General features: G+C 35.1%; 1 protein-coding gene across 4 annotated transcripts in view; it reads left to right on the top strand.

Moving 5' to 3' along the window:
- The window catches only part of MAN1A2 (mannosidase alpha class 1A member 2), a 187,557-nt gene that overhangs the window by 66,135 nt on the left and 96,785 nt on the right, over window positions 1–24,637 (top strand). For all 4 annotated transcript variants that reach the window (XM_026483649.4, XM_057310338.1, XM_057310337.1 and 1 more), the window contains exons 4-5: window positions 2,110–2,228; window positions 8,179–8,259. In XM_026483649.4, coding sequence (XP_026339434.1) covers window positions 2,110–2,228; window positions 8,179–8,259 — 200 coding nt within the window. The remainder of the gene's footprint in view (window positions 1–2,109; window positions 2,229–8,178; window positions 8,260–24,637) is intronic.

Genomic DNA, 24,637 nt, shown 5'->3' with positions numbered 1-24,637 from the left:
GAATTAACCAGAATTGGTACAGAACTGGTGGGTCAGGCCTTTTTCCATTCCAGAATTGTCAGCACCTTAGAGGAATATGCACTTCCAGGACTCCATAAATAACTAGATAACTGAAGCATGACTACCTATAAAAATTGAAATAAGAGCAAAAACAGGTACTCTTAAGGTTTTAAAGTAAGCATGAAAAATATTTTGGATGAACTACATAAAAAGAGATACATACTTAAGTGATTATGGAAGAGATAGGGATATATGGGTGATTAAAAGTTTGATAAAATATTTATCATCTTAGTAAAGAGCTGAGGAACAAAGAAAAGTAAAAGGAAAGTATGTCTGTGATAACCCAGAACAAACCTAGTTAATGTCAATATGAAGAGAACTTAAGTGGGGAAAATACCCAGGAATTTATCAGAGTGTGGTGGAGTGCTTGTCTTGTTAGTGGAAAGATAATACTTATTGATAAGTTGAAAAAATTGTTAGAGTCATGTAAAGAAGAAAATGTGATGTAAGTTAAGGACATTTTAAGAATGAATTTGTATAGCTTTAAAGTGTCAGAAGAAAGCACTGTTTACCCAGTGGGAAAAAGAATGGAAGAAAAAAGAAAGAAAAGAAAGAATAGTAACTAAGTGTCAAACGTGACTTGTTGATAAGACAAAGCTGAGTTTAATGCTTACCTGTGGTACAGTCGATCACTACCTCACCAGAGCCTTACTAGCCTGACGGATGGAAAAGGACAAAGTTGAGATATTTATTGAGATTTTAAGTCTGAGTTAAGATGGGCCTTTTGGTAGGGGTAGGGGTACTTGGTTGTGATTGGGTGAGGACCATAATATAATAGTTTAGGATTGGTAAGTGGAGAATTTGGAGGTAAGGAGTTCAGAGTTTTGGGGTTTAGGCCGTCATTTGATAACTTTCCGTTGAAGAGTTGATGGGTCTTTCAGGAGGTTCTGGAATGAGCAGTAAAATTCTTTTGCAACTTTTATCCTTCTGGGCCAGGGGAACAGTAAACTCATGTTGATGAAGACAGTAGTAAAGCCATTTTAATATAGGTAGTAACAGGTGTGGATAATTTTCATTCTCAGAAGATAGAAATACTTGCATTACTGGGGTTGGGGGACTCATCTGCTCCTTGTTACTTATTTTTTTACTATGCTGTTAGATTTGTGTTAAAGTGTATTCAGAATTTTGCAGTTCTGTTCATTAGTACGATTGACCTGTTTTCTTGTCATGTGTTCAGTGTCTAGTTTTGCTTTCAGCTAGTTTTGTTGAATTAGTTTCTCTCTCCCTGATTTGTTTCCTTTAACATCAAGATTCTTTCTCTCGAAAATGGGTATAAATCTTAGTATTTTGATTTTTTTCTACTCACATTTTGTTTAATACTTTATTTTTCATTATGATTAACCTGCTTTTTGATTGGTAAGGATTATTATAGTTTCTGTTTTACTATGGTCATCTAGCCTTATTGTACTTTTATTATTATTTCTTTTTTTTTTTTTTTAAGATTTTATTTATTTATTTGACAGAGATAGAGACAGCCAGCGAGAGAGGGAACACAAGCAGGGGGAGTGGGAGAGGAAGAATCAGGCTCATAGCGGAGGAGCCTGATGTGGGGCTCGATCCCAGAACTCCGGGATCATGCCCTGAGCCGAAGGCAGATGCTTAACTGCTGTGCCACCCAGGCGCCCCTTTTATTATTATTTCTAAGTATATTTTTTGCCCTTCCTGTGCATTTGTACCAGAAGAGAATGGTTGTCTTATGACTTGGCTTAACATCTTGAACCACCCTCCCCATGTCTTGAATTAATCCTTTTTTTTTTTTTTTTTAACTTTATCGAGTAGGTAGATATCGCATACTGTGACCAGGAATAAAATGAAGGAGAGTTACAATTTTAGTTTTCCTTTACCTTCCTATTAGTTGTCAACATGTCATCTTTAGGAAAATATATTGAACAGTGTTTATTATTTGTTCTTAAGGAAAAGTAAACCAAGTTGGGTATTATTTTTGGTCTTTATATTTCTACTTTGATTTTTTATATATTAAAAAATTAAAACAGACCTTATATGAAGGACATGTTATTAATGACAGTTTTCCCCCCACTCCAAATATAGGAAGTTCACAAATGGGTGCTACCATAGTAGATGCTTTGGATACCCTTTATATCATGGGACTTCATGATGAATTCCGAGATGGGCAGAAATGGATTGAAGACAACCTTGATTTCAGTGTGGTGAGTATACAATTGGTGACTTCTTTGACCTTGAAAAGACAGTGTCTCACCATAGTAGTTTTGAACGTTATACTAGCAGTTTAAGGAAATCCTAAATTGCCTGTCTTCCTTTGGGATTAGAGTCGTTATTTAACTTTTTCATAAAATACATATCCTTTCTCACCATCTTCCTTTCACTTTTCTTAACCTTATCATTTGAGGCAACGTGTTCAGTGTGTTAAGCGGTAGTTACAGGAAAAAAAAACACATGGGAGTAGAAATACCAGGAAAGTATAAACTATGTTATAAACAATAAGTGTTTTATTATTTTTTAAAGATTGAGTAATCTGGTACAGCTTTGATGAACCTTTGTTACTAGGCCGATGCCCCTCCTTCCAGCATTTTGGCATTGTTGTTAAGTGGTGTGACTAAAATTGGAAGCCCAGCATAGCTACATTCTTGCTGTGTGACTTGGGAAAGTTCCTTAGTTTTTCTAAATCTTTGATAAAATTGCTATTGCATTGCAATATCGTAAGGATTATTTGAGATAATCTGGTACACGTTAAGTGCTTGTAAATGGTAGCAATTATTTTCATTATTACCAGTATTGAGCCACAAGTTGTATGGACTGTTTTGTCACATTCATTATCATCTTTCGTGATATTTGTGCTTGCTGTTCTTTCTTTCTTGCTATGGTCAGAAGTCACTCTTTCACTATGTGTTTTTCTTTTTGGCAGATTCTGCATCACTCAAAATGTAATTTAAATCTATTGTTGTTTCTTCTCTCATGCTTTCTTGATGCTAACCACACAAGAGTGGATTGCTTTCTTTTATATTATTCTAGCATTTTGGACATATATCAGTTAGAACAATTTTTATTATCAGTTAGGTTTGTCTGTGAGTGGCAGAAAATCTAATATAAAATAGCTTAAACAAGATGGATGTTTATTTCCATTTCAAGTAAGTTAAGCACAGAGATAAGCAGTTTAGGGTTGCTTTGGGTAGCTCCTTGATCCTTAAGGATCTACGATTCTTTGTCTTGTTGCTCTGTCAACTTCAGGATATAGCTTTAGTCTCATGGTCCAAGATGGTTCCTCAATAAGGTGGATAAACCTTCCAGTTTAGAAAAGAGGGAAAGATACAAGACTTTTCTATAAGAACACTTTATAGGAGTCAGTTACCTCAATTTTGCTTATATACTATTGAGTAGATTTGACTCATACAGCCCGACCTTAGTGTAAAGGGAGGCTGAGAAATACAGTTGATCCTCCCCCTGCCCCCGTTGGGCTATGTGGTGCTTAAAGGATGTGCTTTTTGTATGTTATTTAAGAAATCCCTACTCTTATTGAAGATATATTCCTGTATTTCATTCTGACTGTTTTAAAGTTTGGCTTTTGTATTTAGGACTTTAATCCATATGGAATTAATTTAGGGTGAGATAGGCAACTATTAGTTGATCCTAGAACCATATATTTCCCTGCTATTGATACATGCCACATTAGTCATTTGAGCTGACTGCTTTCTCTTTGCTTTTTTCTTTATTCTTACATCAGTACTAAACTGTCTTAACTACAATATTTTTATAGGAAGCTTGATATCTGATCTTGTTCTAGGAAATTATCTTAGCAGTTCTTAGCTCTTTGTTTTTGGAAGCTCTGGAGTATTGTTGATATTTAGATGAGGATTGCTTTCAATTTACAGATTAGTTTGGAGAGAATTGGAGTCTGTACAGTCTCAAATACTCCTGTTCATTAACATGTCAGCTTTATTAGGCCTAATAATCCGCTAGCATATCATTGTATCAGTTCACTGAATGGGAAACCAGAACTATACCATTTATTTTAATTAAAGGATTTAATGTGTAGAATTGTTAACCAAATAATGGGGGAAGTAAAAAGGCAGAAAGAGAACATTGTGGTATCACAAGAGGTGGTAACTACAATAAATATCTACCTCCCTGGGACTGTGAGAATAGTGGGAAGAAGTTGGGATTATACAAATTTAGTAATTTGGGACTCTGTTTCTGGTATGTAAGGAGCTCTTAAAAAGGCTTTTTTAGAGCTGGGACTCGGACCTCTGAAGAGAAGGAACCCTAGCCAGTGGGTCACAGTGAGGCGGATTTGGAGAATGTGATGTGCAGCAGGGGAACTGTAATGTGGAACCAACTAACACTGCCAGGGGGAAGAACCGTGGCTGGTTTGACACTGTCAGAAACCAGAAGTAAATAGGAAGGAATAAGTCCTTTCTCCTTCCTCCAGCCCTGTATTATCTTTGTAAAACCTCCCATTGGCATGGCCCATAAGGGAGCCAGCTGACTAGGGAGATGCATTTGTAGAGTTCCAATTCCAGTATACCAGCTAGACTATAGAAGGATAGATTTGAACCTGAGGGAAAAAAGCTTAATAATCAGCACATCATTTACCATCCCTTTACTTTTAACCTTTCTGTGTCATATGTTTTAGCTATATATTTTGCATGTAGTATGTATTTGGATTTTGTTATTTTTATCCAGTCTTGGAGTCTTTTAACTGTCAAGTTTGGAATATTTACATTTATTGTGATAACATATATTTGGAGTTGAGTCTTCCATCTTTATTTTTCAACCTATATCATTATTGTACTTTCATTGTTTTTCCTGCTTCCCTTTTTTTGGATTATGTTACTTTATGTCTTTTTTCCTCCACTTCATTGGCATTTATACTTGTCATTTCCATTCATTCTGGGGTTATCCTTAAAATTTTATATGTATACATTGAAGTTTAAAATTAGTTTCTTTATCCTTCTTCTGAAGAACATAAGTCTCTTAGAATGCTTTAATTTAGCTCATCTCCCTCTTGTGTAATTGTCTAGCAGGGTCCAACTTGTATTTGAAACTTCCAAATTAATGAATGAATGGATGACTGACTGAATGAAGGAATAAATAAATTTTATTGAATGCGTCCTCTGGGAAAGGCACTGTTCTGGCTTCTGTGGATACAGTAATGAATAAAACAGTCGTACTTCTCCTTGAGTCTGTACTCAGTTTTGGGAGAAAAACAGTAAATAAATCTTCAAGACACATATAGTATATCAGGTGGTGATAAATGCTGTGGAGAACAGCAAAGGAGACCAAGTAGGATTGGAGTAAGTAGTGTGGGTTGCCATTTTACATGGGGTGGCTAGTGAAGGACTCTTTGTTACGGTGACATCTCTGAGAGGAGACCCAGTGGAAGCCATGTGGATATAAGGCTCTCTCATACTAGATATTATAGTTGAGTATAGGATTAGAGGTTGATTATTTTCTCTTAAGCTGTGAAAGGTACAGTTCCATCATCTTCCTGTTTCTGTTATACTATTAGAAAGTATGCTATCAGTGTTATTTTTCACAGGTAATCTGTCTTGTTTCCCCCTTGTTTTAATCTTTTTTCCCCTGTGTTCTGTAATTCCATTACCATGTGCCCACATGTGGATTATTCTCTAAAGGACTCATAATGTTCCATCAGTCTAAGAACTTATGTTTTTATCAATTTTGGAAGATTCGCAGTCACTACTCCTTTGAATAATGCCTGTCTTCTGTTTTGTCCCTTCTCTCCCTCTTAGAACTCTTATCTGTCTCTCTTGTGAGAGAAGTTCTAAATCTTACAAATAAAGAATTATATGTAATCAGATGGTGGTAAGTGTTATTGGGGAAATAATGCAGGTTAAGAGAGATTAGTGATGAGGGCTTACTTCATTGTTTTGTACGGTATGTTTGGAAAAGCTTCCTATTCAGAGACCCGTAGGTAAAGTGTAAAGACTGACATACAGGAATGAGTTCGGTAATTCTAGAACAGCAAGTAGGCCCACTTGTTAATAGTAAAGTGAGTCAGGAGGACTCCTATTGGTAGGAGATGATGTCATACAGGTAGTGGGGAATCTGATTATGTTGGGTCTTACAGTTATTTTGCTCTGAGTGTAACCAGAAGTCATTGTAAGAGTTTGCACACAACAGTAACCTAACCTGACTTAAAATGTAAGAGGTTCACTCTGCCTACAGGGTGCTAAATAAATGGAGTGTAAGGAGGAGAGTAAGGCTGAAATCAGGGAAACTGATTAGAAGGTTATTGTTTCGGTGAGTGATAGAGGCCTGCCCTCCTTCCCTCTTTCCCTCTTTCGCTGCTTCTCTGTATTTAGTGAATGTCTGCTGTGTGCCCTGCAGTTTGCTATATATTGGGAATATATGAAGTAATATAAAGAAATTTGCTGTTGTGGGTGGGGTGGGATGATAGATCTGTTATTAAAAAATTCCAGGAAGTAATCAGAGAGGGAGACAAACCATGAAAGACTCTTAACTATAGGAAACAAACTGGCTGCTGGGAGCTGGATAGGGTAACTGGGTGATGGGCAGTAAGAAGGGCACGTGAGAGGAGCACTAGGTGTTACACGCAACTGATAAAGTATTGAACACTACAACTGAAACTAATGATGTATGTTGGCTAATTGAATTTAAAGAAATAGGAAGATCAGTAGAAGGAAGGGAAGAATGAAGGGAGGTAAACAGAAGGGGGAATGAACCATGAGAGACTGTGGACTCTGGGAAACAAACTGAGGGCTTCAGAGGGGAGGTGGGTGGGGGATTGGGATAGGCCGGTGATGGGTATTAAGGAGGGCACATATTGCATGGTGCACTGGGTGTTATATGCAAATGATGAATCATGGAACATTGCATCGGAAACTGGGGATGTACTGTATGGTGACTAATATAACAAAATAAAAGTTATTTAAAAAAATAAATAAAAACAAAAAATTCCATTGTGAAAATTCAGTATCAGAGGTATATACCTGTGTTAGCAAATTATGTGTTCTGCCTATGAATGTTAGAAAGACTTCAGGATAATAAATATTTCCTTTTAAATTTTGTTAAAAAATTAGTTGTGATAGGCTGGTGATGGGTAGTAAGGAGGGCACGTATTGCATGGTGCACTGGGTGTTCTATGCGACCAATGAATCATCGAACTTTACATAAAAAACCAGGGATGTACTGTATGGTGACTAACATAATATAATAAAAAAACATTTAAAAAAATTAGTTGTGAACGTTATCTTTGTACTAGTCAATTGTGTATATCCTGTAGATTCTTTGGTCATGTTCTCTGCCACTTCTACTTTTCTTTCATTAATTCTGCTATATTTGTGCCAAATTTCCTTCTTTTTTTTTTTTTTTTTTTGGTTGTTTTTGTTTGCCTTTTAGTTTTGTTCATAATTGCTTTTCCTTATAGGTAATTCTCATTTTGGGGAAATTCAAGTGTTTCTATCATCATTTGTTGTCAGTACAGTTGATTTTATGCTTACAAAGTACTTGCTTTGTCAAGGAAATTTATATGTTGTCACATTTTCTTCTACTTTTTTATTGTGATTTTTTTCTACATTTATTTCTTAATTATTTGGATTTCATTTTGAAAGAGAGAGATATCTGAAATGAGTATTCAAATTAATTTCTAACCTAAGAGTCTGTTTTCTCAACATTATTGAGTAATCCATCATCCTATCATTTTTGGTCCCTCTTTTAACATTTATTAAGTTCTTATATATATGAGGAAAAATATTTAAAATTCAGAGAAATATAAGTAAAAATGGGACCATATGCTCTGGTAACTAGAACAGAAGGAAATGGACCCAGTGGAGAGACCACTATTCCAGAATTCAAGAAGTGGAGGCTTTCATGAAGAGACAATAGTCAAGAGCATCAAATATCTTGATAATTTTTACAATAATAGGTAATATACATAAAAATGATTTTGGCTAATAGGAAGCTGTGGTGGCAGTAATAGAGGAGTTTCAGTAACATTTAATAAATGGAAAGTGAAATTACAATTGCATGAGAAATGAAGGTGTGGAAAATGGAAAATACATTCTCCTCAGGGTGTTTGTGAGAAACATACAAAGTTCTGAATATATTTGGAAAACTCTGAAGTTTTATGTATATGTGAATATGTTCAACATGTCTTCACAGAATTCAGAGGTGTCTGTGTTTGAAGTCAACATTCGATTTATTGGAGGCCTGCTTGCAGCTTATTACCTTTCAGGAGAAGAGGTGAGCCACTCAAGTGAAACATTGTTTGGGGGGAAGGGGCTCTGAATGGACTTAAATAAAATGAAAAATTTCCCTAACAGCATATCGTTTTTCTTAATTGTCTAATATTGAACTCATGTAAAGGTTTGCTGAGAGAATTGGATGCTTCAGGTAGAACTGCCCTTGGAAATAATGATTTTTCCATTTTGAGAATTTTAGTAAAACATAAATTCATCACAGATCCTATTTCTGTATATACCACTTCTCCTTTGCAGGAGCTATCCTCCAGGATTTTGCCTTTACAATTAATTACATAGTTGAAACAAGGTTGGGGGCGATTAATAAGATCAGAATTAAGGAATGAAATCAGGAAGAATGAATATGGATTCTCCTAAGACCAAAAATTAATTATTAAAACTGCCTGTTTGGAAATCAAATGCGATTTTTTGCTATAAATTTAAAAAACCAACACAGCAACAACTCTGAATTCTCCTTTCTGGAAGTTGATTTGAGACCTGCTGTAATAGGGGAGTGGGTGTGGGAAATTCCTTTTTACTACTCAGGTGGGTTTAAAGGATGGGTTTGGAGAGTGGGAGAAAGAGAAACTAAAGGAAGAGGTTATAAGTCATTTCTATTTTGTTTCCTGAGGAACTTCTATATTTAATTGGTTTGTTGGTGTAAATGATTGTAAGAACTCTTTGTAAATTTAAGAAAATTCATCTTTTGTTTTATGTGTTATAAAGATGAATTTCTGTGTTGTTGGAATTTAAGAAATGTTTGCCTAATCCAAGGTCACAAAGATTTTCTCTTATGTTTTCTTCTAAAAATGTTAAGGTTTTACTTTTACTTTTAGGTCTATAATCTTTTTGAGTTAAATTCTATATATGCTGTGAGGTATGAGTTGAGCTTTCTTTCTTTCCTTCTGGATATTCAAGAATTCTAGTAACATTTGTTGAAAAGACTCTCCTTTCTCTACTTAATTGACTTTGCACTTTTGTTGAAATCAGCTGACCATATGTGTGAGTCGACCTCTACCCTCTCTGTGCTCTTGCTGTTTGTGTCTGTCCTTTTGCCACACTGTGTGAACTACACCGTGTTCATTATTATGGCTTTATGGAAATTCTTGAAATCAGGTCGTGTGAATCTTCCAACTTTGTTCCTTTTCAAAACTGTCTTGTCTATTCCATTTACTTTATTTTCTATTTTAGAATCAGTTTGTTAATCTCTATAGAATATTCTACTGGGATTTTGATTGGGATTACCTTGAATACATGAATTTAGAGAAAATTGGTATCTTAGTAAATATGGAATCTTCCAAACCATGAACATGAAGTATGTATCTGTTTATTTAGTCCTTCTTTAATTTTTTTCCTTGGTGTTTCTAGTTTTTAGCATATAGATCTTTTACATATTTTGATAGATGTATACATATTTTATACTTTTTGGTCCTATTATAAGTGGTACTGTATTTTTTATTTCAATTTCTAGTTGTTTGTTGCTAGTATATGTAAATACAATTGATTTAAATGAGAATTTTAATAAAGACTTTAATTTTCAGCTGGCTTAGGACATCGTGTTTATCACTGAATAACTTCTAATGCTGTCATTTTAAAAAATACTGTAAAATGTGCATAACAAAATTTTTCATTTACCATTACAGTTCAGTGATACTAAGAACAGCATTCACATTGTGCAATATACAGTTGATTTTTATATTGACCTTTGTGCTCTGAGGTTTTTCTAAATTCACTAATTCTAGTTGCTTTTAAAAAGGTTTAAATAGATTCTTTGGGATTTTTTTGTAAATGATCATGTCATCAGTGAACAGTTTCATTTCTCTGCAGTTTAAATATTTTTGTGTGTGTGTTTTATGTAAGAGTAATGCTGACCTCATAATACAAGTTGGAAGTGTTTCCTCCTCCTCTTTTTTGTTTTTTTCCTTTCACTGGAGAAGTTTTTGTATAATTAATATTATTTCTTCTTTAATTGTTTGGTAGAATACCCTTCCAAAGCTATGTGGTTGTGGAGCTTTTTGTTTTTTCACCTAAGTTTTAAAACTGTTTAATTTCTTTGGTAGATATAGTATTGTTCAGTTTATTTTTTCTTGAGTGGCTTTTGTAGTTTTTGTAGTTTGTGTATTTCTGGGGATTTGCCTATTTCCTCTAACAGTTGTGTAAACTGTTGACATAAAGATGTTTGTAATATTCCCTTATCCTTTTCATGTCTGTAGGACCATTAGTAATGTGTCCTATTTCATCTTCTCTTTTTTGTCAGTCCGTATACAGATGTATTGGTGTTTTGGTTTATTCACATAACTCGTTTTTTGTTTTATTGATTTTTCTCTATTTTTGTGCATTCAATTTCATTTCTCCTTTTATACTTATTTACTTCCTTCTGTTTGCTCCTTTTTTTTTTTCTTTTCTAGTTTCTTAGGTTTGGAGCTTAGATCATCAATAAGACATCTTTCTTTTAAAAAGAACAATGCCATAAATTTGCTTCTTGGCCCTTCTTTAGCTATATCTTATGACCTTTGATATATTTTCATTTTCCTTTAATTCAAAATATTTTCTAATCTTTTCTTTCTCTTTGATTCCCGAGTTATTTAGAAGTATATGTATTTTATATATATATATATGTATATATGTATATATACATATATATGTATACATATACACACACACACTCTTTTTTAAAGTAGGCTTCACACCCAGTGTGGGGCTTTGAACTCACCACCCTGAGATCAAGACCTGAGCTGAAATCAAGAGTTGGATATTTAACCGACTGAGCCACCCAGGTGCCCCAGAAATATATTTCTAAATTTTCAAATATTTCAGGATTTTCCACATATCTTTCTATTATTTCTAGTTTAAGTGTTTGGTAGGCAGTGAATAGAGAACAGTTCTATTGAATTTGTTGAAGTTTGTTTTATGGGTCAGAATATGGTCTACTTTAAAAAGAATGTGTACTTGAAAAGAATGTGTATTCTGCTGGGGTTTTGTTAAAAAATCAATTAGGCCAAAGTAGATAATAGTGTTGCTCAGATCTTCTGTAATTTTACTAATTTTGTGTCTATTTGGTCTGTCAAATACTAGGTGGGGAGTCTGTATGTGTTTTGGAGGCCTATTCTTAGGTATGTACACACTTAAGATTGTTAGGTCTTCTTGGCTGATCCTTTTTTGTTTTAAAATTTTTCTCTTTATCCTTGGTCACATTCGATGTTTTTTGTTTTTCTTTTTTTTTAAGATTTTATTTATTTGAGAGCCGGAGCGCATGCATGCATGTCTGCTTAGGTGGGGGCAGAGGGGAAGGGCAGAGGGAGAGGGAGAAGCAGACTCCCCCCTGAGTAGGGAGACCAACATGGGGCTCAGTCCCAGGACCCTGAGATCATGACCTGAGTCAAAGGCAGACGCTTAACTGAAGTCAGACACTTAACCAGCTGAGCCACCCAGGTGCTCTCACATTCTCTGTTCTTAAGTCTAGATTGTGTGATGCTGACATAGTCACTCTAGCTTTCTTTTATGCAGTGTTTGCATGGTGTATCTTTTAACCTATATGTTTTATATTTAAAGTTCATTTTCCTGAAGAAAGCTTGACAATCTGTTTTTAATTTGTGTGTTTAGACCATTTACATTCAGTGTAACTATTGATAGTGTTGCATTAAATCTACCACGTTGTTAGTTATTTTCTATTTGTCCCATCTGTTTCTCATTCCTCTTCTTTTTTTCTGCCTAATTTTATATTATTTTTTGCGATTGTTTTATCTCCATGACAGACTATTTGTTCTCAGTATTTTTTTTCTTTCTTTCTTTCTTTTTTTTTGGTGGTTGCCCTTTTTGTTTACTGTATATCTTTAATTAATTCATCCTGGTTCTACCTTCAGTCAGTATTATGCTGCTTCACGTGTACTGTGAAAACATTACAACTGTATATTCTTAATTCTTGTCATTCTTTATTTGTGCTGTTTTTTGTTACTGTGCATTTTCTTACACTATAAACCCTTAGAACGTTGCTACTAATTTTTGCTTTAGGTGGTCAATTATTATTTAGAGCTATTCAAAATAAGAAAAAAATATGCCTTTTTATCTTTCAGTCATTTTCGTTGGTCTTCATTTCTCTGTGTTGGTTCAGGTTTCTGTCTGGTATCTATTCCTTTTGTGTGAAGAGCTCCCTTTATAGTGCAGGTCTCCTGGTTATAGATTCTCTCAGTTTCTATTGGTCTGAAAATGTTTCTTCTTCAGTTTTGAAAGATTATTTCTTTGTATGTATTTTTCCGTTTAACATTCTAAAGAGGTTACTGCATTAGGTTAAAGTTTGCATAGTTTGAGAAGTGTGCTTTAATTCTTTGTTCCTCTATACGTAATGTAATGTGTCTTTCCCCCTCCTTTGGCTGTCTTTAAAATAATCTGTTCATATTTTATTTCATATGAAGAATCTGAGTGGTTTTACTTTTTTTCTTTTGGAGGGGTGAGTAGGACTTAATTTATCTTGCTTGAGGTTCTCTGAGCTTCTTAGATGTATGATTTGGTAGCTTTATATTTGAAAAGTTCTTATTATCTTTTAAAATATTTTTTCTGCCCCTTCTTCTGCAATTCAATCACACATACATTAGACTGTTTGAAATTGTCTCTTAGCTCTTGAATTCACTATTCTTTTTTATCCCACCCACTGCTTTTTGTTCCTGTTGTTTCAGTTTGGGTAATTTTTATAGACCTGTCTTCAAGTTCACTGATTATTTATTTGTTTACTTATTTATTTATTTTAGTTAGCTCCATTGAATCTGCTTTTAATTAAGAAGCCTGTTGAAGGCTTTCTCTATCTATTACTTTGATTTCTGAAAAATTATTTCTAGTATTTCATTTAACTTTTATTAATTACTACTTCTCTCCTACAATTCCTCATTGTCTTCATGTTTTCCACTTTATCCACTAACTAGGTCTTTTAACATGGTAATCAAAGTCATTTTAAATTTTCAGATTGTTTTAACCTTACTGAGCTTGGTTCGTTACTTGCTTTGTCTCTAGAAAGTAGATTATAATTATTATTTTTTGCTTTCTTAGATATTTCATAATTTTTGACTGAATGCCAAATATTAAGTATGGGACAGTAAAGACTGAGGTTAATACTGTTTGTGCCTGTGCTTTTAGTGTCAGGGGTTCAGTCAGTTTAGTCTGGAGTTGAACCAGGTTTTGGTTTTTTACTGCTGAGATTACCCACGATGCACCACTAGTTTCAAATTCCTCTAATATTACCTTGTAGGTAGAGTGTACCTGGCTCTTCCCTCCACTTCAGGCATTTCAGAGAGGGTCTCTCTCTACCTGTACCTTGCCTCCCCCCAGGCATGGACTTTTGTTCCTCCATGCTTCCCAACCTTTATGTCTATACTCTTTTCTTTTTTTTTTTTTTTAAGATTTTTATTTATTTATTTGATAGAGAGAGACAGCGAGAGAGGGAACACAAGCAAGGGGAATGTGAGAGGGAGAAGCAGGCTTCCCGCCGAGCAGGGAGGCCGATGAGGATCCTGGGATCATGACCTGAGCCGACGGCAGACGCTTAACGGCTGAGCCACCCAGGCGCCCCCATACTCTTTTCTGTTTTGATCTCTAAATACTGGCACCATGAATTCACACTAATAGCTCTAATTTCAGCCCAACACCATAAGGTTTATTCTGGCTTTCTGCCTTTTCATATTTCTCATTCTCTTTTCTGATAGTGTGAAATCTACCCACTATTATTCCTCATATATTTACCTACTTGCTTAGTTCTACTGTATGAAACCACTTTCCTGCCCTCACCAGGTGCTGCCTTGATCTGTGCATCTTCCTCACATGGACCCCTCTGGGATTTTACTCCCCTTTGCTTGGCTGGCTTCACTTTCCTCACGTTGGTCTTCGGCCCTCTCCAGGACAGTGCTACCCACCCTAGACATACCGTCTGGGCACAGACCCCTGACTTCAGGAGCTTCTGGATTGAAATATTAAATAATGAAAGGAGGAAGGAAATGCAACTATTTTTATGCCTTCAGCTTCCGATTTATTTCCAGATTAGACATTATAAGATGTCCTTGAGAAAGGAAAGCATTTTTTTTCATACTTTTGTGCTTATTTGACTATGTAGAGGAAGTACTAAATTTTTTGGGTGTAGTTAACAAACTTGATTAGTTTTCATACCAAAAGGCATATGATTCAAAATTAATTATGAACAGCTTATGAAGAGAAGTGTCAGCCTTGGCTGTTTCACAAGACTCCCTATCTGAAAGTTGAAACAAAATGTTGAAATTTTGGTTGTTACTGTCTTAGGAGAACATTAAAATGCTAAAAAGTATATAATGTTACCAGTATTTCCATTTTTGCTGTTTTTATGCATCATACTTCAAGAATAAACATTTCGAAGTGGAGGGAAGCACATATGCTTTGGAGTGTAGAGGCTTGGGTTCCTACTCTGCTTTCCTACTTCATAATGATATTTGGCAGGCTATTTACTTCTGTAACTTAAGTTTCTTCATTTATGAAAGTGTGAGAGAGTTCAATTGAGAGTTGTTGTAAGGATTAAGTTATGTGAAAGTGCCTAACATAATACCTGACTCCACAGATATTACTTTACTTTTCTTCCTCCTTTGACCTTTTCCGACGTGGTAAATATTCTGTTTCTTATGGGTGGGGAATCCTTTTACTTATTTTTTTTTAATTTAAATTCAATTAATTAACATATAATGTATTGTTTGTTTCAGGGGTACAGGTCTGTGATTCATCAGTCTTATATACTACCCAGTGCTCATTACATCATGTGCCCTCCGCACTGTCCATCACCCCAGTTACCCCTCCCTTCATCCCCCTTGCTCCAGTGACCCTCAGTTTCCTATGATTAAGAATCTCTTGTGGTTTGTCTCCCTCTCTGGTTTCGTCTTATTTCATTTTCCTTTTACTTATTTAAAAATAGACATCATAAATTCTTAGGATTTAGTCTACTCAAGTAGGAAGTATAAAGAGAACATGTTTTACTTTTCTGACTTTCTCACTTAGTGGAATTTTGCTGACCTTTTTGCTTTTCTTCTTGATCATTTTATGTTGAAATATGTGATCCATATCTATTTCGGGAAACGAACAATAAATCTCAGATCTGCTAAAAATAAATTAAACATAGAAAAATAATTTGTGATATTATTATAATACAGGATATATAGTAAATTCCTACATTTCACATAAGCCAGGAAATTAACTAATTTATAACTTGGCAAAGTGCCTTTCTTATTTTAAGGTAGTATGTAAATAGAATAAAGAACATTTTACATGCATTCTGTTTTCTGGTACAGGAAACCAAATGAGGGTTACATGCCATCCTAACAAAGTGTTCCTCTCGCCTATTGATTTATTAATATAATAAATGTGAAACCTTATCATTTTATTTTCTCAGAACAAGGCTATTTATATTAAATATTCACAAGTTAAAAAAATCTTGATGATTTATTATGTTTACTTGATCTTAGCCTCTAATATATGGCATTTCTGTTACAGGATTTTCTCATTTTTTTTAATGGTTATCAAAGTGGTATCCCTTCCTTAGTAAGATAATAACATAATTTATGTGAATAACTGCATCTGAAATCTGTCAGATGAAATAGAGACATGGTTATGTGGAGTTTAATACATGTTTTACAGATAAAAAAAAAAAAGTAAAAGAAGCAACAACAACAAAATCCTTCTTTACTAAATGCAAATGTACTCTGTTGCCTATAATGTAAGATTGTTTCTGAATAAGTTTAGGGATATTTTCTAAGACAAATAGGCTTTTTGGACCCAGATATTTCCTGGTTTAAATATTAGTCATTATTGTCCTAACTGCACTAATTCTCATTTTATTTTTGGAAAACCTTATATTGCTCCATAAATTGCTGCTATTTCCATTGAAAATTTGACCTCTTCATCTCTATAGGTGTGCTGGTAATTGGGCAAAACAGTCCACTAAGCTTTACTGACTCAGATAACATTTTTAAATATACTCTCCAACATTTTCGTATTAAGTGTGTGAGTTCATCTATACATCTGTACACATTCTTACATGTTTAAAGTTAAAGCCAGTACCAGTCATAGTTGATAATTATGGTTATGATTATTGGTTTGTCAGATCAGAAGACAGTTTGGAGCTACCCCAGGTGCTAGAAATTAGGAGTGAAATCTGGGATAGGAAGGATTCACAGAGGAGAAGCTCAAAATTCCGCATACATGAAACTATATTTAGACCACATTGTTTTATTTCCTATATGTTCATAGACCTCTACCATAATTTCTGCCTAAAATAGACTAACCCTTCCACACATTCTCTGTCTGATAAAAAAAACTTCAAGACGTTTATTTTGTTTATTTTAAGCAACTCTACTAAGGCTAACTTACATACAATAAAATGCACTCACTTTAAATAGGATGTAAATAAATGTATAATTTAAATTTTAACAAATGTGTGATAAGCTGTTGGAGGGAATACAAATGATACAACTTTCTGGAAAACAATTTGGTGGTGTCAAGTAAACATTTAAAATATAAAATTCTCTTTGACCCAGTAACCCGCCTCTAGGGATATATTATCTAAAAGTAACAATGTGGATACATAAGAAATATTTAGAAGGATATTTTATTGCAGTAGTGTTTTTAGTAGCCAATGTTTGAAAAGACCTGAATATTCACCTAGAGTGGAATATTTGAATAGATTAATACATCTCTCACTTATACAACTGTGAACATAAATTTGATATGTTTTATCTAGGAAAAATATTGATATATTCAATGACAAAAGCAAAGTATAGACCAATATTTGTAGCGTGGGGGTGTGTGTGCTCCCTTGCGTGTGTGTGTTACGTACTCTGTTCATCTAGTTAGTTAGCCATTGCAGTATTTGGGGCAAGAAATAATGGTGGCTTGGACCAGATGGGTTGTAGAGGCGAGAGATTAAATGATTTCAAGGGATTTGGGAGATAAATTCCAAAGGATTGGGTGATACTTTGGAAGGGGGGATGAGGCAGAAGGAGGAGTTGGTTCTGTCCCCAGTTTCAGGGTTTTAGTACTGATGGCAGGACAGTTATTAGAAATTATGCACTTTAAGAACATTAAATTGGGAGTAGAAGATCATCAATTCATTTTAAGTATTTTGAGTTTAAGGGCATTTTGCTATATTTATGTGGAAATAGGTGGTAAACAAATGTAATGGAACTGGTGCTTATTGGAGAAGTCTTGATGAGAAATATAAATGTGGGAGTCAGTTGCTGTGTACCTGATAATTGAAAACAAGCACATGTGATCTTGCTCAGGGAGACAGTTTAGGATAGGAAGAGAGGGGGACCTGGAATCAAGCCTGGAGGAACACAGCATTAAAGGTCAGATATGAGGAGGATGAGTCAGTGAAGAAGGTAGGGAGATTGTGGGTTTACTGAATACAAGGGAAGAAAGTATTTTAAGAAGGAACTGGTCAATAATGATCTATGCTCAAATGTGTGACTAAAGATTAGCAGATTCCAGTTCAATGAAATGATGGGGGCAGCAGCCATGTTGGAATAGGATGAGGAGTGAGTGGGAGGGGAGGAAATGAATATGGTAAATTGGACAGTTTTGTAAAACTTGGAAAGATACTTGTGTTATGTTAGTAGCAGGAAAAGATAAAAATCTACTTAAGAACTGTATGTCCTTACAGCAAAAAGGATGGAAATATATCAAAATATTAGTAGTATTTGGTTCAGAATACAGGAACTGTGTGTGATTTTAGAAATCTTTATTTTCCTTGTTTTTAAATATATAACAAAATATGGATTATTTATTTATCAGTCAGGATCCAGTTAAGAGACAGACCATGCCAATATTTGAACAGAGAGAATTTAATATACAGACTATTAACTAGGCACAAAGTCACCTAAGTAAGTGCTAGATTAAAAAGAATATTCTAAAGTATCATGGAGGTGGCTCCTACAGGAAGTAACCAAGGCTAAAGGAATATGGGGAGGAGGTTTTAATGACTTAATGTTAGAAACCGTGAGGAAGGGCTCAGCAGAGCTGAAATTCAGATCTCTGATGAAAGTGTGCTGGCAGGTTGGTGCTCTTGCTGCTGTCTTTCCAGTGAGGGTTGAGGGTCATGAAGCTGGTTCTGCTAGCACTGGAGAAAAGTGGATTTAGCTGCTGCTACAGGAAGGCAATGCTGCTGCTGATATGAAGGGTTAGGAAAGCAAAACACCATAGCCCCTGAGTGTCCCTGCACACTTTTGCCAGGAAACCAAGGATACAAGGCCTTGACTGCTCTTTACCCAGGTCATTCGGGTTATACTTGCAGGGATGAATTAAGGTCATCAAATCGGCTTCCTTTCACTTACTGTAAAAGAGATTCTCCAAGCTCAGTTTTTTTTTTTCTGCAACACAACCCACCATGTGTGTAGGAAACCACCACGGACTCTTTGGATCATCCCTCTGAGATTTGGGTGGGGGTGAGGGTGGGGCAGGTATGGGCAATGTGGATTAACTCAAATCTTTGGCTGATACTTTGCTGTGAATAATATAGTCCTTTGGTCTCTGACCCAGTAGTCAGAGATATTTATGACTCTGTGGATATTCATGAAAATGTGGTTTGCCAACTTGTTAGTTTGTATATAAAATAAATCTTAGATTTCATTATGAGTTTGAGAATATTGTTTGCAGGCTCATTTTGAGGGAGAGGTGTGTGTGAATATGTTTCTACCTCTTTGTTAACCTGCAGCTTTGTAGTAACCTTCACTTGATCTAAGGAACAGCTGTCTAGCCTTCAAGGATGTTCATGGTGATGATGAAAATTCATCCAGAATGCAATATAGAGAGTCAAGGAGAGAAATTAAGAAGAAGAATTGAGAAATAGAAAATAGTGAGAGGTTTCAAAGAATGTTTAGTAAGAGTCTTAGATGAGTTTAATGGAATAAATGATAGAGAATCAATATTTGAAAAGATATAAAAAATAAGAAATATTAAAAGCTACTAAAGAGAAAGGGCTGATTACTTACAGAAGGATGACAGCTGACAGCAGAGTGCTCAGTGCAGTACACCGGAGTGATATCTTTAGATCGCTAAGATAAAATAACTGCCAACTCAGATTTTTATATTAGCCAAAGTATCATTCAAAAGGGAGGATGTAAGATACAGGACAAAGAGATGTGCAATGAATTAGTCAAATACCATGAGGAATTTAATTATTGACTACAAAAAGTGAGATTAAATAATGCAAGGTGTAGTAATTGTCTTTGTCTACAGTTGTGTCTATATCAAGATGTCAGTAATCTAGATATCTATTTCTAATAGTGAATTTGATAAGCAAGAGCATGGACTCTGGAGCTAGACTGCCTAGGTTTAAATTCAGGCTTTCCATTGAGTAGTTGTATGACCTTGGGCAAATTAACTTACTTGTTTTAAACCTCAGTTTCCTACTCTGTAAAATGGGAGTAACAGTATTTATCTCATTGGGTTGTTGTGAGAATTAAATGGGTTACTATATGTGTGTGTTAATATCATTGTCATCATCCCAACATTTCTGTAGAATATCTTAAAAAGGGTCTTAAAACCTTTGCATATTAACATCAGATATTTTGGGGATGTGGGGTTGGTATGGAAAAGAAAGAAGATAGTTACTTGTTTTATTATAAATCTCAGGTATTCAACAGCAATGAACGGGGTAGGTATGTGAAAGCCCATATGTGTTTACACACCTATACATACATGTACACGCACTGTTATTGAGAAGCGCTAAGGAGAGAGGTGGAGCATGGAAGGGGATAAAGAAGTTTTAATTTCAAATAAGATGGTCAGGGAGTATGTATGAGGTTTACATTTGTATAGAGACATGAAGGAGATAAGAGCCATGAGAATGGCTTCTCCTGAAGGAGAAGAGAGAGCCTTTTTATAAGAGCCTTTAGTTGAAAGAAACAGCAAATGACAAGACACTGAAGCAAAAGCATAACTGGCACTCTTAGAAAACAACAAAGATGGTTAATAGGGCTGAAGTAGGTTGCTGGAAGGGAAAGAAAGGAGAGAATGAGGCATAGAAGTCATAGAGGTGCATCGCTTATAAAGACGTATAGCCTCTTAAAGGACTTTTACTCTGAATGAGATGGGGAGTCATTTGAGCATTCTGAACTCTTCACTCTCTGCTAGGTTGAAAACAGGCTGCAAGCGTATTACATTAGTAATTTAATTCAATAAAGAAAACAAAAGCACCCATGGATTCTTTTTTTTAAACTTAAATTCAATTAATTATCATATGCTGTCTTATTGATTTCAGACCTAGAGGTCAGTGATTCATCAGTCTTATATAATACCCAGTGCTCATTACATCACATGCCCTCCTTAATGTCCATCGCCCAGTTCCGCCATGCCCTCACCTCTCTTCCCTCCAGCAACCTTCAGTTTGTTTCCTATGGTTAAGAGTCTCTTATGGTTTGTCTTCCTCTCTGATTTCATCTTGTTTTATTTTTTCCTCTCTTCTGTTATGATCCTCTGTTTTGTTTCTTAAATTCCACATAATTCCACAAGTGAGATCATATGATAATTGTCTATCTCTGATTGACTTATTTTGCTTAGTATAACACTCTCAGTTCCATCCACGTCATTGCAAATGGCAAGATTTCAATTTTTTGATGGCTGCGTAATATACCATTGTGTGGTGTGTGTGTGTGTGTGTACACCACATCTTCTTTATCTGTTCGTCTGTCCATGGACATCTGGGCTCTTTCCATCTGGGCTATTGTGGACATAGTTCCTAAAAACACTGGGGTACAGGTGCCCCTTCAGATCACTACATTTGTATCTTTGGGGTAAATACCCACTAGTGCAATTGCTGGGTTGTAGGGTAGCTCTATTTTCACTTCTTAAGGGACCTCCATGCTGTTTTCCAGAGTGGCTGCCCCAGCTTGCGTTCCCATCAACAGTGTAGGAGGGTTCCCCTTTCTCTGCATCCTCACCGACATCTGTCATTTCCTGACTTGTTAATTTTAGCCATTCTGACTGGTGTGAGGTGGTAACTCATTGTGGTTTTGGTTTGTATTTCCCTGATGCTGAATGATGTTGAACATTTTTTCATGTGTCTGTTGGCCATTTGGGTGTCTTTTTTGGAGAAATGTCTGTTCATGTCTTCTGCCCATTTCTTGATTGGATTATTTCTTCTTTGGGTGTTGAGTTTGATAAGTTCTTCATAGATTTTGGGGTACTAGCCCTTTATCTGATATGTCATTTGCAAATATCTTCTCCCATTCTATTGGTTGTCTTTTGGTTTTGTCGACTGTTTCCTTTGCTATCACACATGGACTCTAATATCACTTCCCTCCTCAAGAATCTACAGTGGTTCTCTGTGTTTTTGGTTATGTTACTTTAAGGTTCATCACTTTTATTTTAAAGCTCTTTGTAATTTTGCCACCTTGTATCCGTTTAACCCCATTTCTTCCAATTCTTCCACACCTGGAAATAATTCTTCCAGTCCTAATTCTTCTAAACCTAGAACCAGTTTTAGCATAGTTCCATTGCCTACCATTTTTTTTTTTCTGGTAAAACTAACTGGGAGATTTTACATAATGGACATTGAACACATAAAAGTTTTTTTCTGTAAATAAGTGAAATGTTGTAGAAGTCTTAATACTATTGAGCCTCTTAAACATGAATAATTGAGTTGTTCTCATCATCTTATCCATCAATAATCATAGTAAAATTGGCAGAATCTGTTTTACCTAGTGGTTTATTACAGGGTACTGATTAGTTAACTGAATCTTGGGGAGGGCCATGACATGAAGCATTTTTGTTATATACCTTGGAACCATGCAGTCAGGAGAAATACCCAAGCATGCCATACCATATATCTAATCAATTGCCTTCATTGCCCACATGGTCTCTGTGAGGATGGGGACCAGTCACTAGAGCTTCTATTAGAGCCACGACAGAAGAATCAGATCCCTTCACCGTGATGCTTGCAAGGCCACTGCCTCAGATCACTTACTTTTTCCTTCCAAATACTGCATATTTAAGTATGCTTGGCAATGCCTATGCCAGATGTTAAACCGTAGGTGGAGTGGACTCTGGGAAATGTTATGTACTTTTCCATCCTCTGCAGTGTTTGAAGGTGTGTTTGAAAGGAGATTTGAATGAGTGTGAGTATTTACTGCATTCATAATAAAATAAATGAAAACAAAAATGACACTGGAGTCTCCTTTTTCAACTACAGATCTTCCTTGACTTACAACGGGGTTACATCCTGATAAACCCATCAGAAGTTGCAAATACTGTAAATTGAAAATGCACTTAATACACTTAATCTACTGAGTGTTATAGCTTAGCCTAGCTTACCTTAAATGTGTTCAGAACACTTCCATTAGCCTACAGTTTTGCAAAATCATAACACAAAGCCTATTTTATAATAAAGTCTGAATATCTCCTGTAATTTATTGAATCCTGTAGTGAAAGTGAAAGACAGAATGGTTGTGTGGTACAGAACGGTTGGAAGTGTATTGGTTGTTCATCTTCACGATCCTATGACTGACTGGGACCTGTGGTTCGCTGCCTATGCCCAGTATCATGAGGGACTCTCCACCACATTTCTCTAGCCTGGAAAAAGATAAAAAATTTATAGTTGGTTTCTACTGAATGCATATCACTTTAACATCATTGTAAAGTTGAAAAATTGTGAGGTGTTCATCAGTAAGTTGGATCTTTGTAAATTGGGGACTGTATGAGATTGGCGGCAATCAAAATTTTGCTAACTTTTGTGTTGACAAGAACACAGGGAAATGGTTTCTCATACATTCCAGTAAGAATTTAAATTAGTAAAACGCATGGAAGACAAATTGTCATTAACCGTTGAAATTACAAATCAATATACCCATTGATATACTTCAGTTCCCATTTTGGAATTTATCTTATATAGTCACACAGTTTGGAAACATATGTTTGTTACATAGGGGACTAAATAAATTCCAGTACATCCATACAAGGAGAAATTCTGCAGCCACTGAAGAGAAGGATGTGGTAGACCTTTGTGGACTGATTCGGGAAGATCTCCAAGGTACAGTAAAGTGAAAGAAGCAGGTTCAGAATAGAGCACATGCTATTCCATGCTTGAGAGACACAGAGACAAAAACTATGTGTGTAAACTGTTAACAGAATTTCTGTTTCTGGGAGGGCCAGAAAATGAGGATTCGATGTGACAAGGCTAGAACCATGCACACGGAACTGATTTAGCGCAAAATATTTACTAGATATTTAAGAAACTGATAGCTGTTTGCATTGTAGAAGGAACTGTGTGGTTGAGGAATCGGATTGGAAAAGAGACTTATTTTTTTACTTTGATATGTTCTGGATTTTTCATGGCAAAAAATAATGTGATTTAAATTAGCTGTTGCTGCTGTCTCCAAAATATGTTTCTGAAGATAGGTTATGTAGGGGTCTTATTTATTTATCATTAAAGAGTTTGTATATTTGTGAATAAATTAAGATAAGCACACTATTATATAAGGAAATTTTTCTCAGTGATATTAATATTAGGATGTTGTGTTGGGGGGGCTGTGTACTTTAACTGGTTAGTATATATGTTATCTGTTATTAATAGCACAAAGTAGGTAAAAATCAGAAAATATCTTTTAGAAGTTTACTTCTGGAAGTGAAATGAGAATGCTTTCTACTTAGAAAATGTTTATGTTTGTAAGTAATTTTACTGTTTTGACTATTACTTTTTATATGTAGAAAAGATGTAATATAAAAAATGTGATTAATAAATCCACGATATTAATATTAGGTAAGAACTTAGTCCCTTCGCCTTCATGGTAAACACAAGCAGTACTGTTGTTCACTATATAATGTAACTTGACTTTTTTAACTTATAAATGTTAATATGGAGAGAACAGTTTACATTTGCTTTTCTGAATTAATGAGATGAATTTGAGAAATTTATTAAAACTTTAATCTAAAATTGTTACATTTTTCATTGAGACTTTTGCGTCAAAGTAGGTATTCAAGGAAATGGTAAATTGTTGGTATATGAGAATATCTAATTAAAATTCTGCTAAGAGGTTTTGCCTCATTTAAGGAACCTTGCAAAACATTTAAAAATCTTATTTCTTTGTCAGCTTGCACATATTTCTGGTATCTTCTACCCCCAGTAATGTTGGGATGCTTTGTTTAATGTAACCTCAGTGTAGAACTTTGATCTGTTCCAGACTCTCGACTACTTATTTGAAGGATTTAATAATATTTTATCAAAAACATTTGACTGGAGTGGAAAGATGAGAGCTTAAGTATCTAATCAATTTGAAATCAATTTGAGAAAAGATTGGCTTGAAGCATATAGGAGAACATACCACTTTTCCTGTTTTTTTTAAAATAATAATATCTTTTTATTATATTATGTTAGTCACCATACGGTA

The sequence above is a fragment of the Ursus arctos genome, unplaced genomic scaffold (genome assembly GCF_023065955.2).
Source record: "Ursus arctos isolate Adak ecotype North America unplaced genomic scaffold, UrsArc2.0 scaffold_12, whole genome shotgun sequence".
Lineage (NCBI taxonomy): Eukaryota > Metazoa > Chordata > Mammalia > Carnivora > Ursidae > Ursus > Ursus arctos.
Note: the sequence above shows the minus strand (reverse complement) of the source record. Positions and strands in the feature narration are given on the sequence as shown.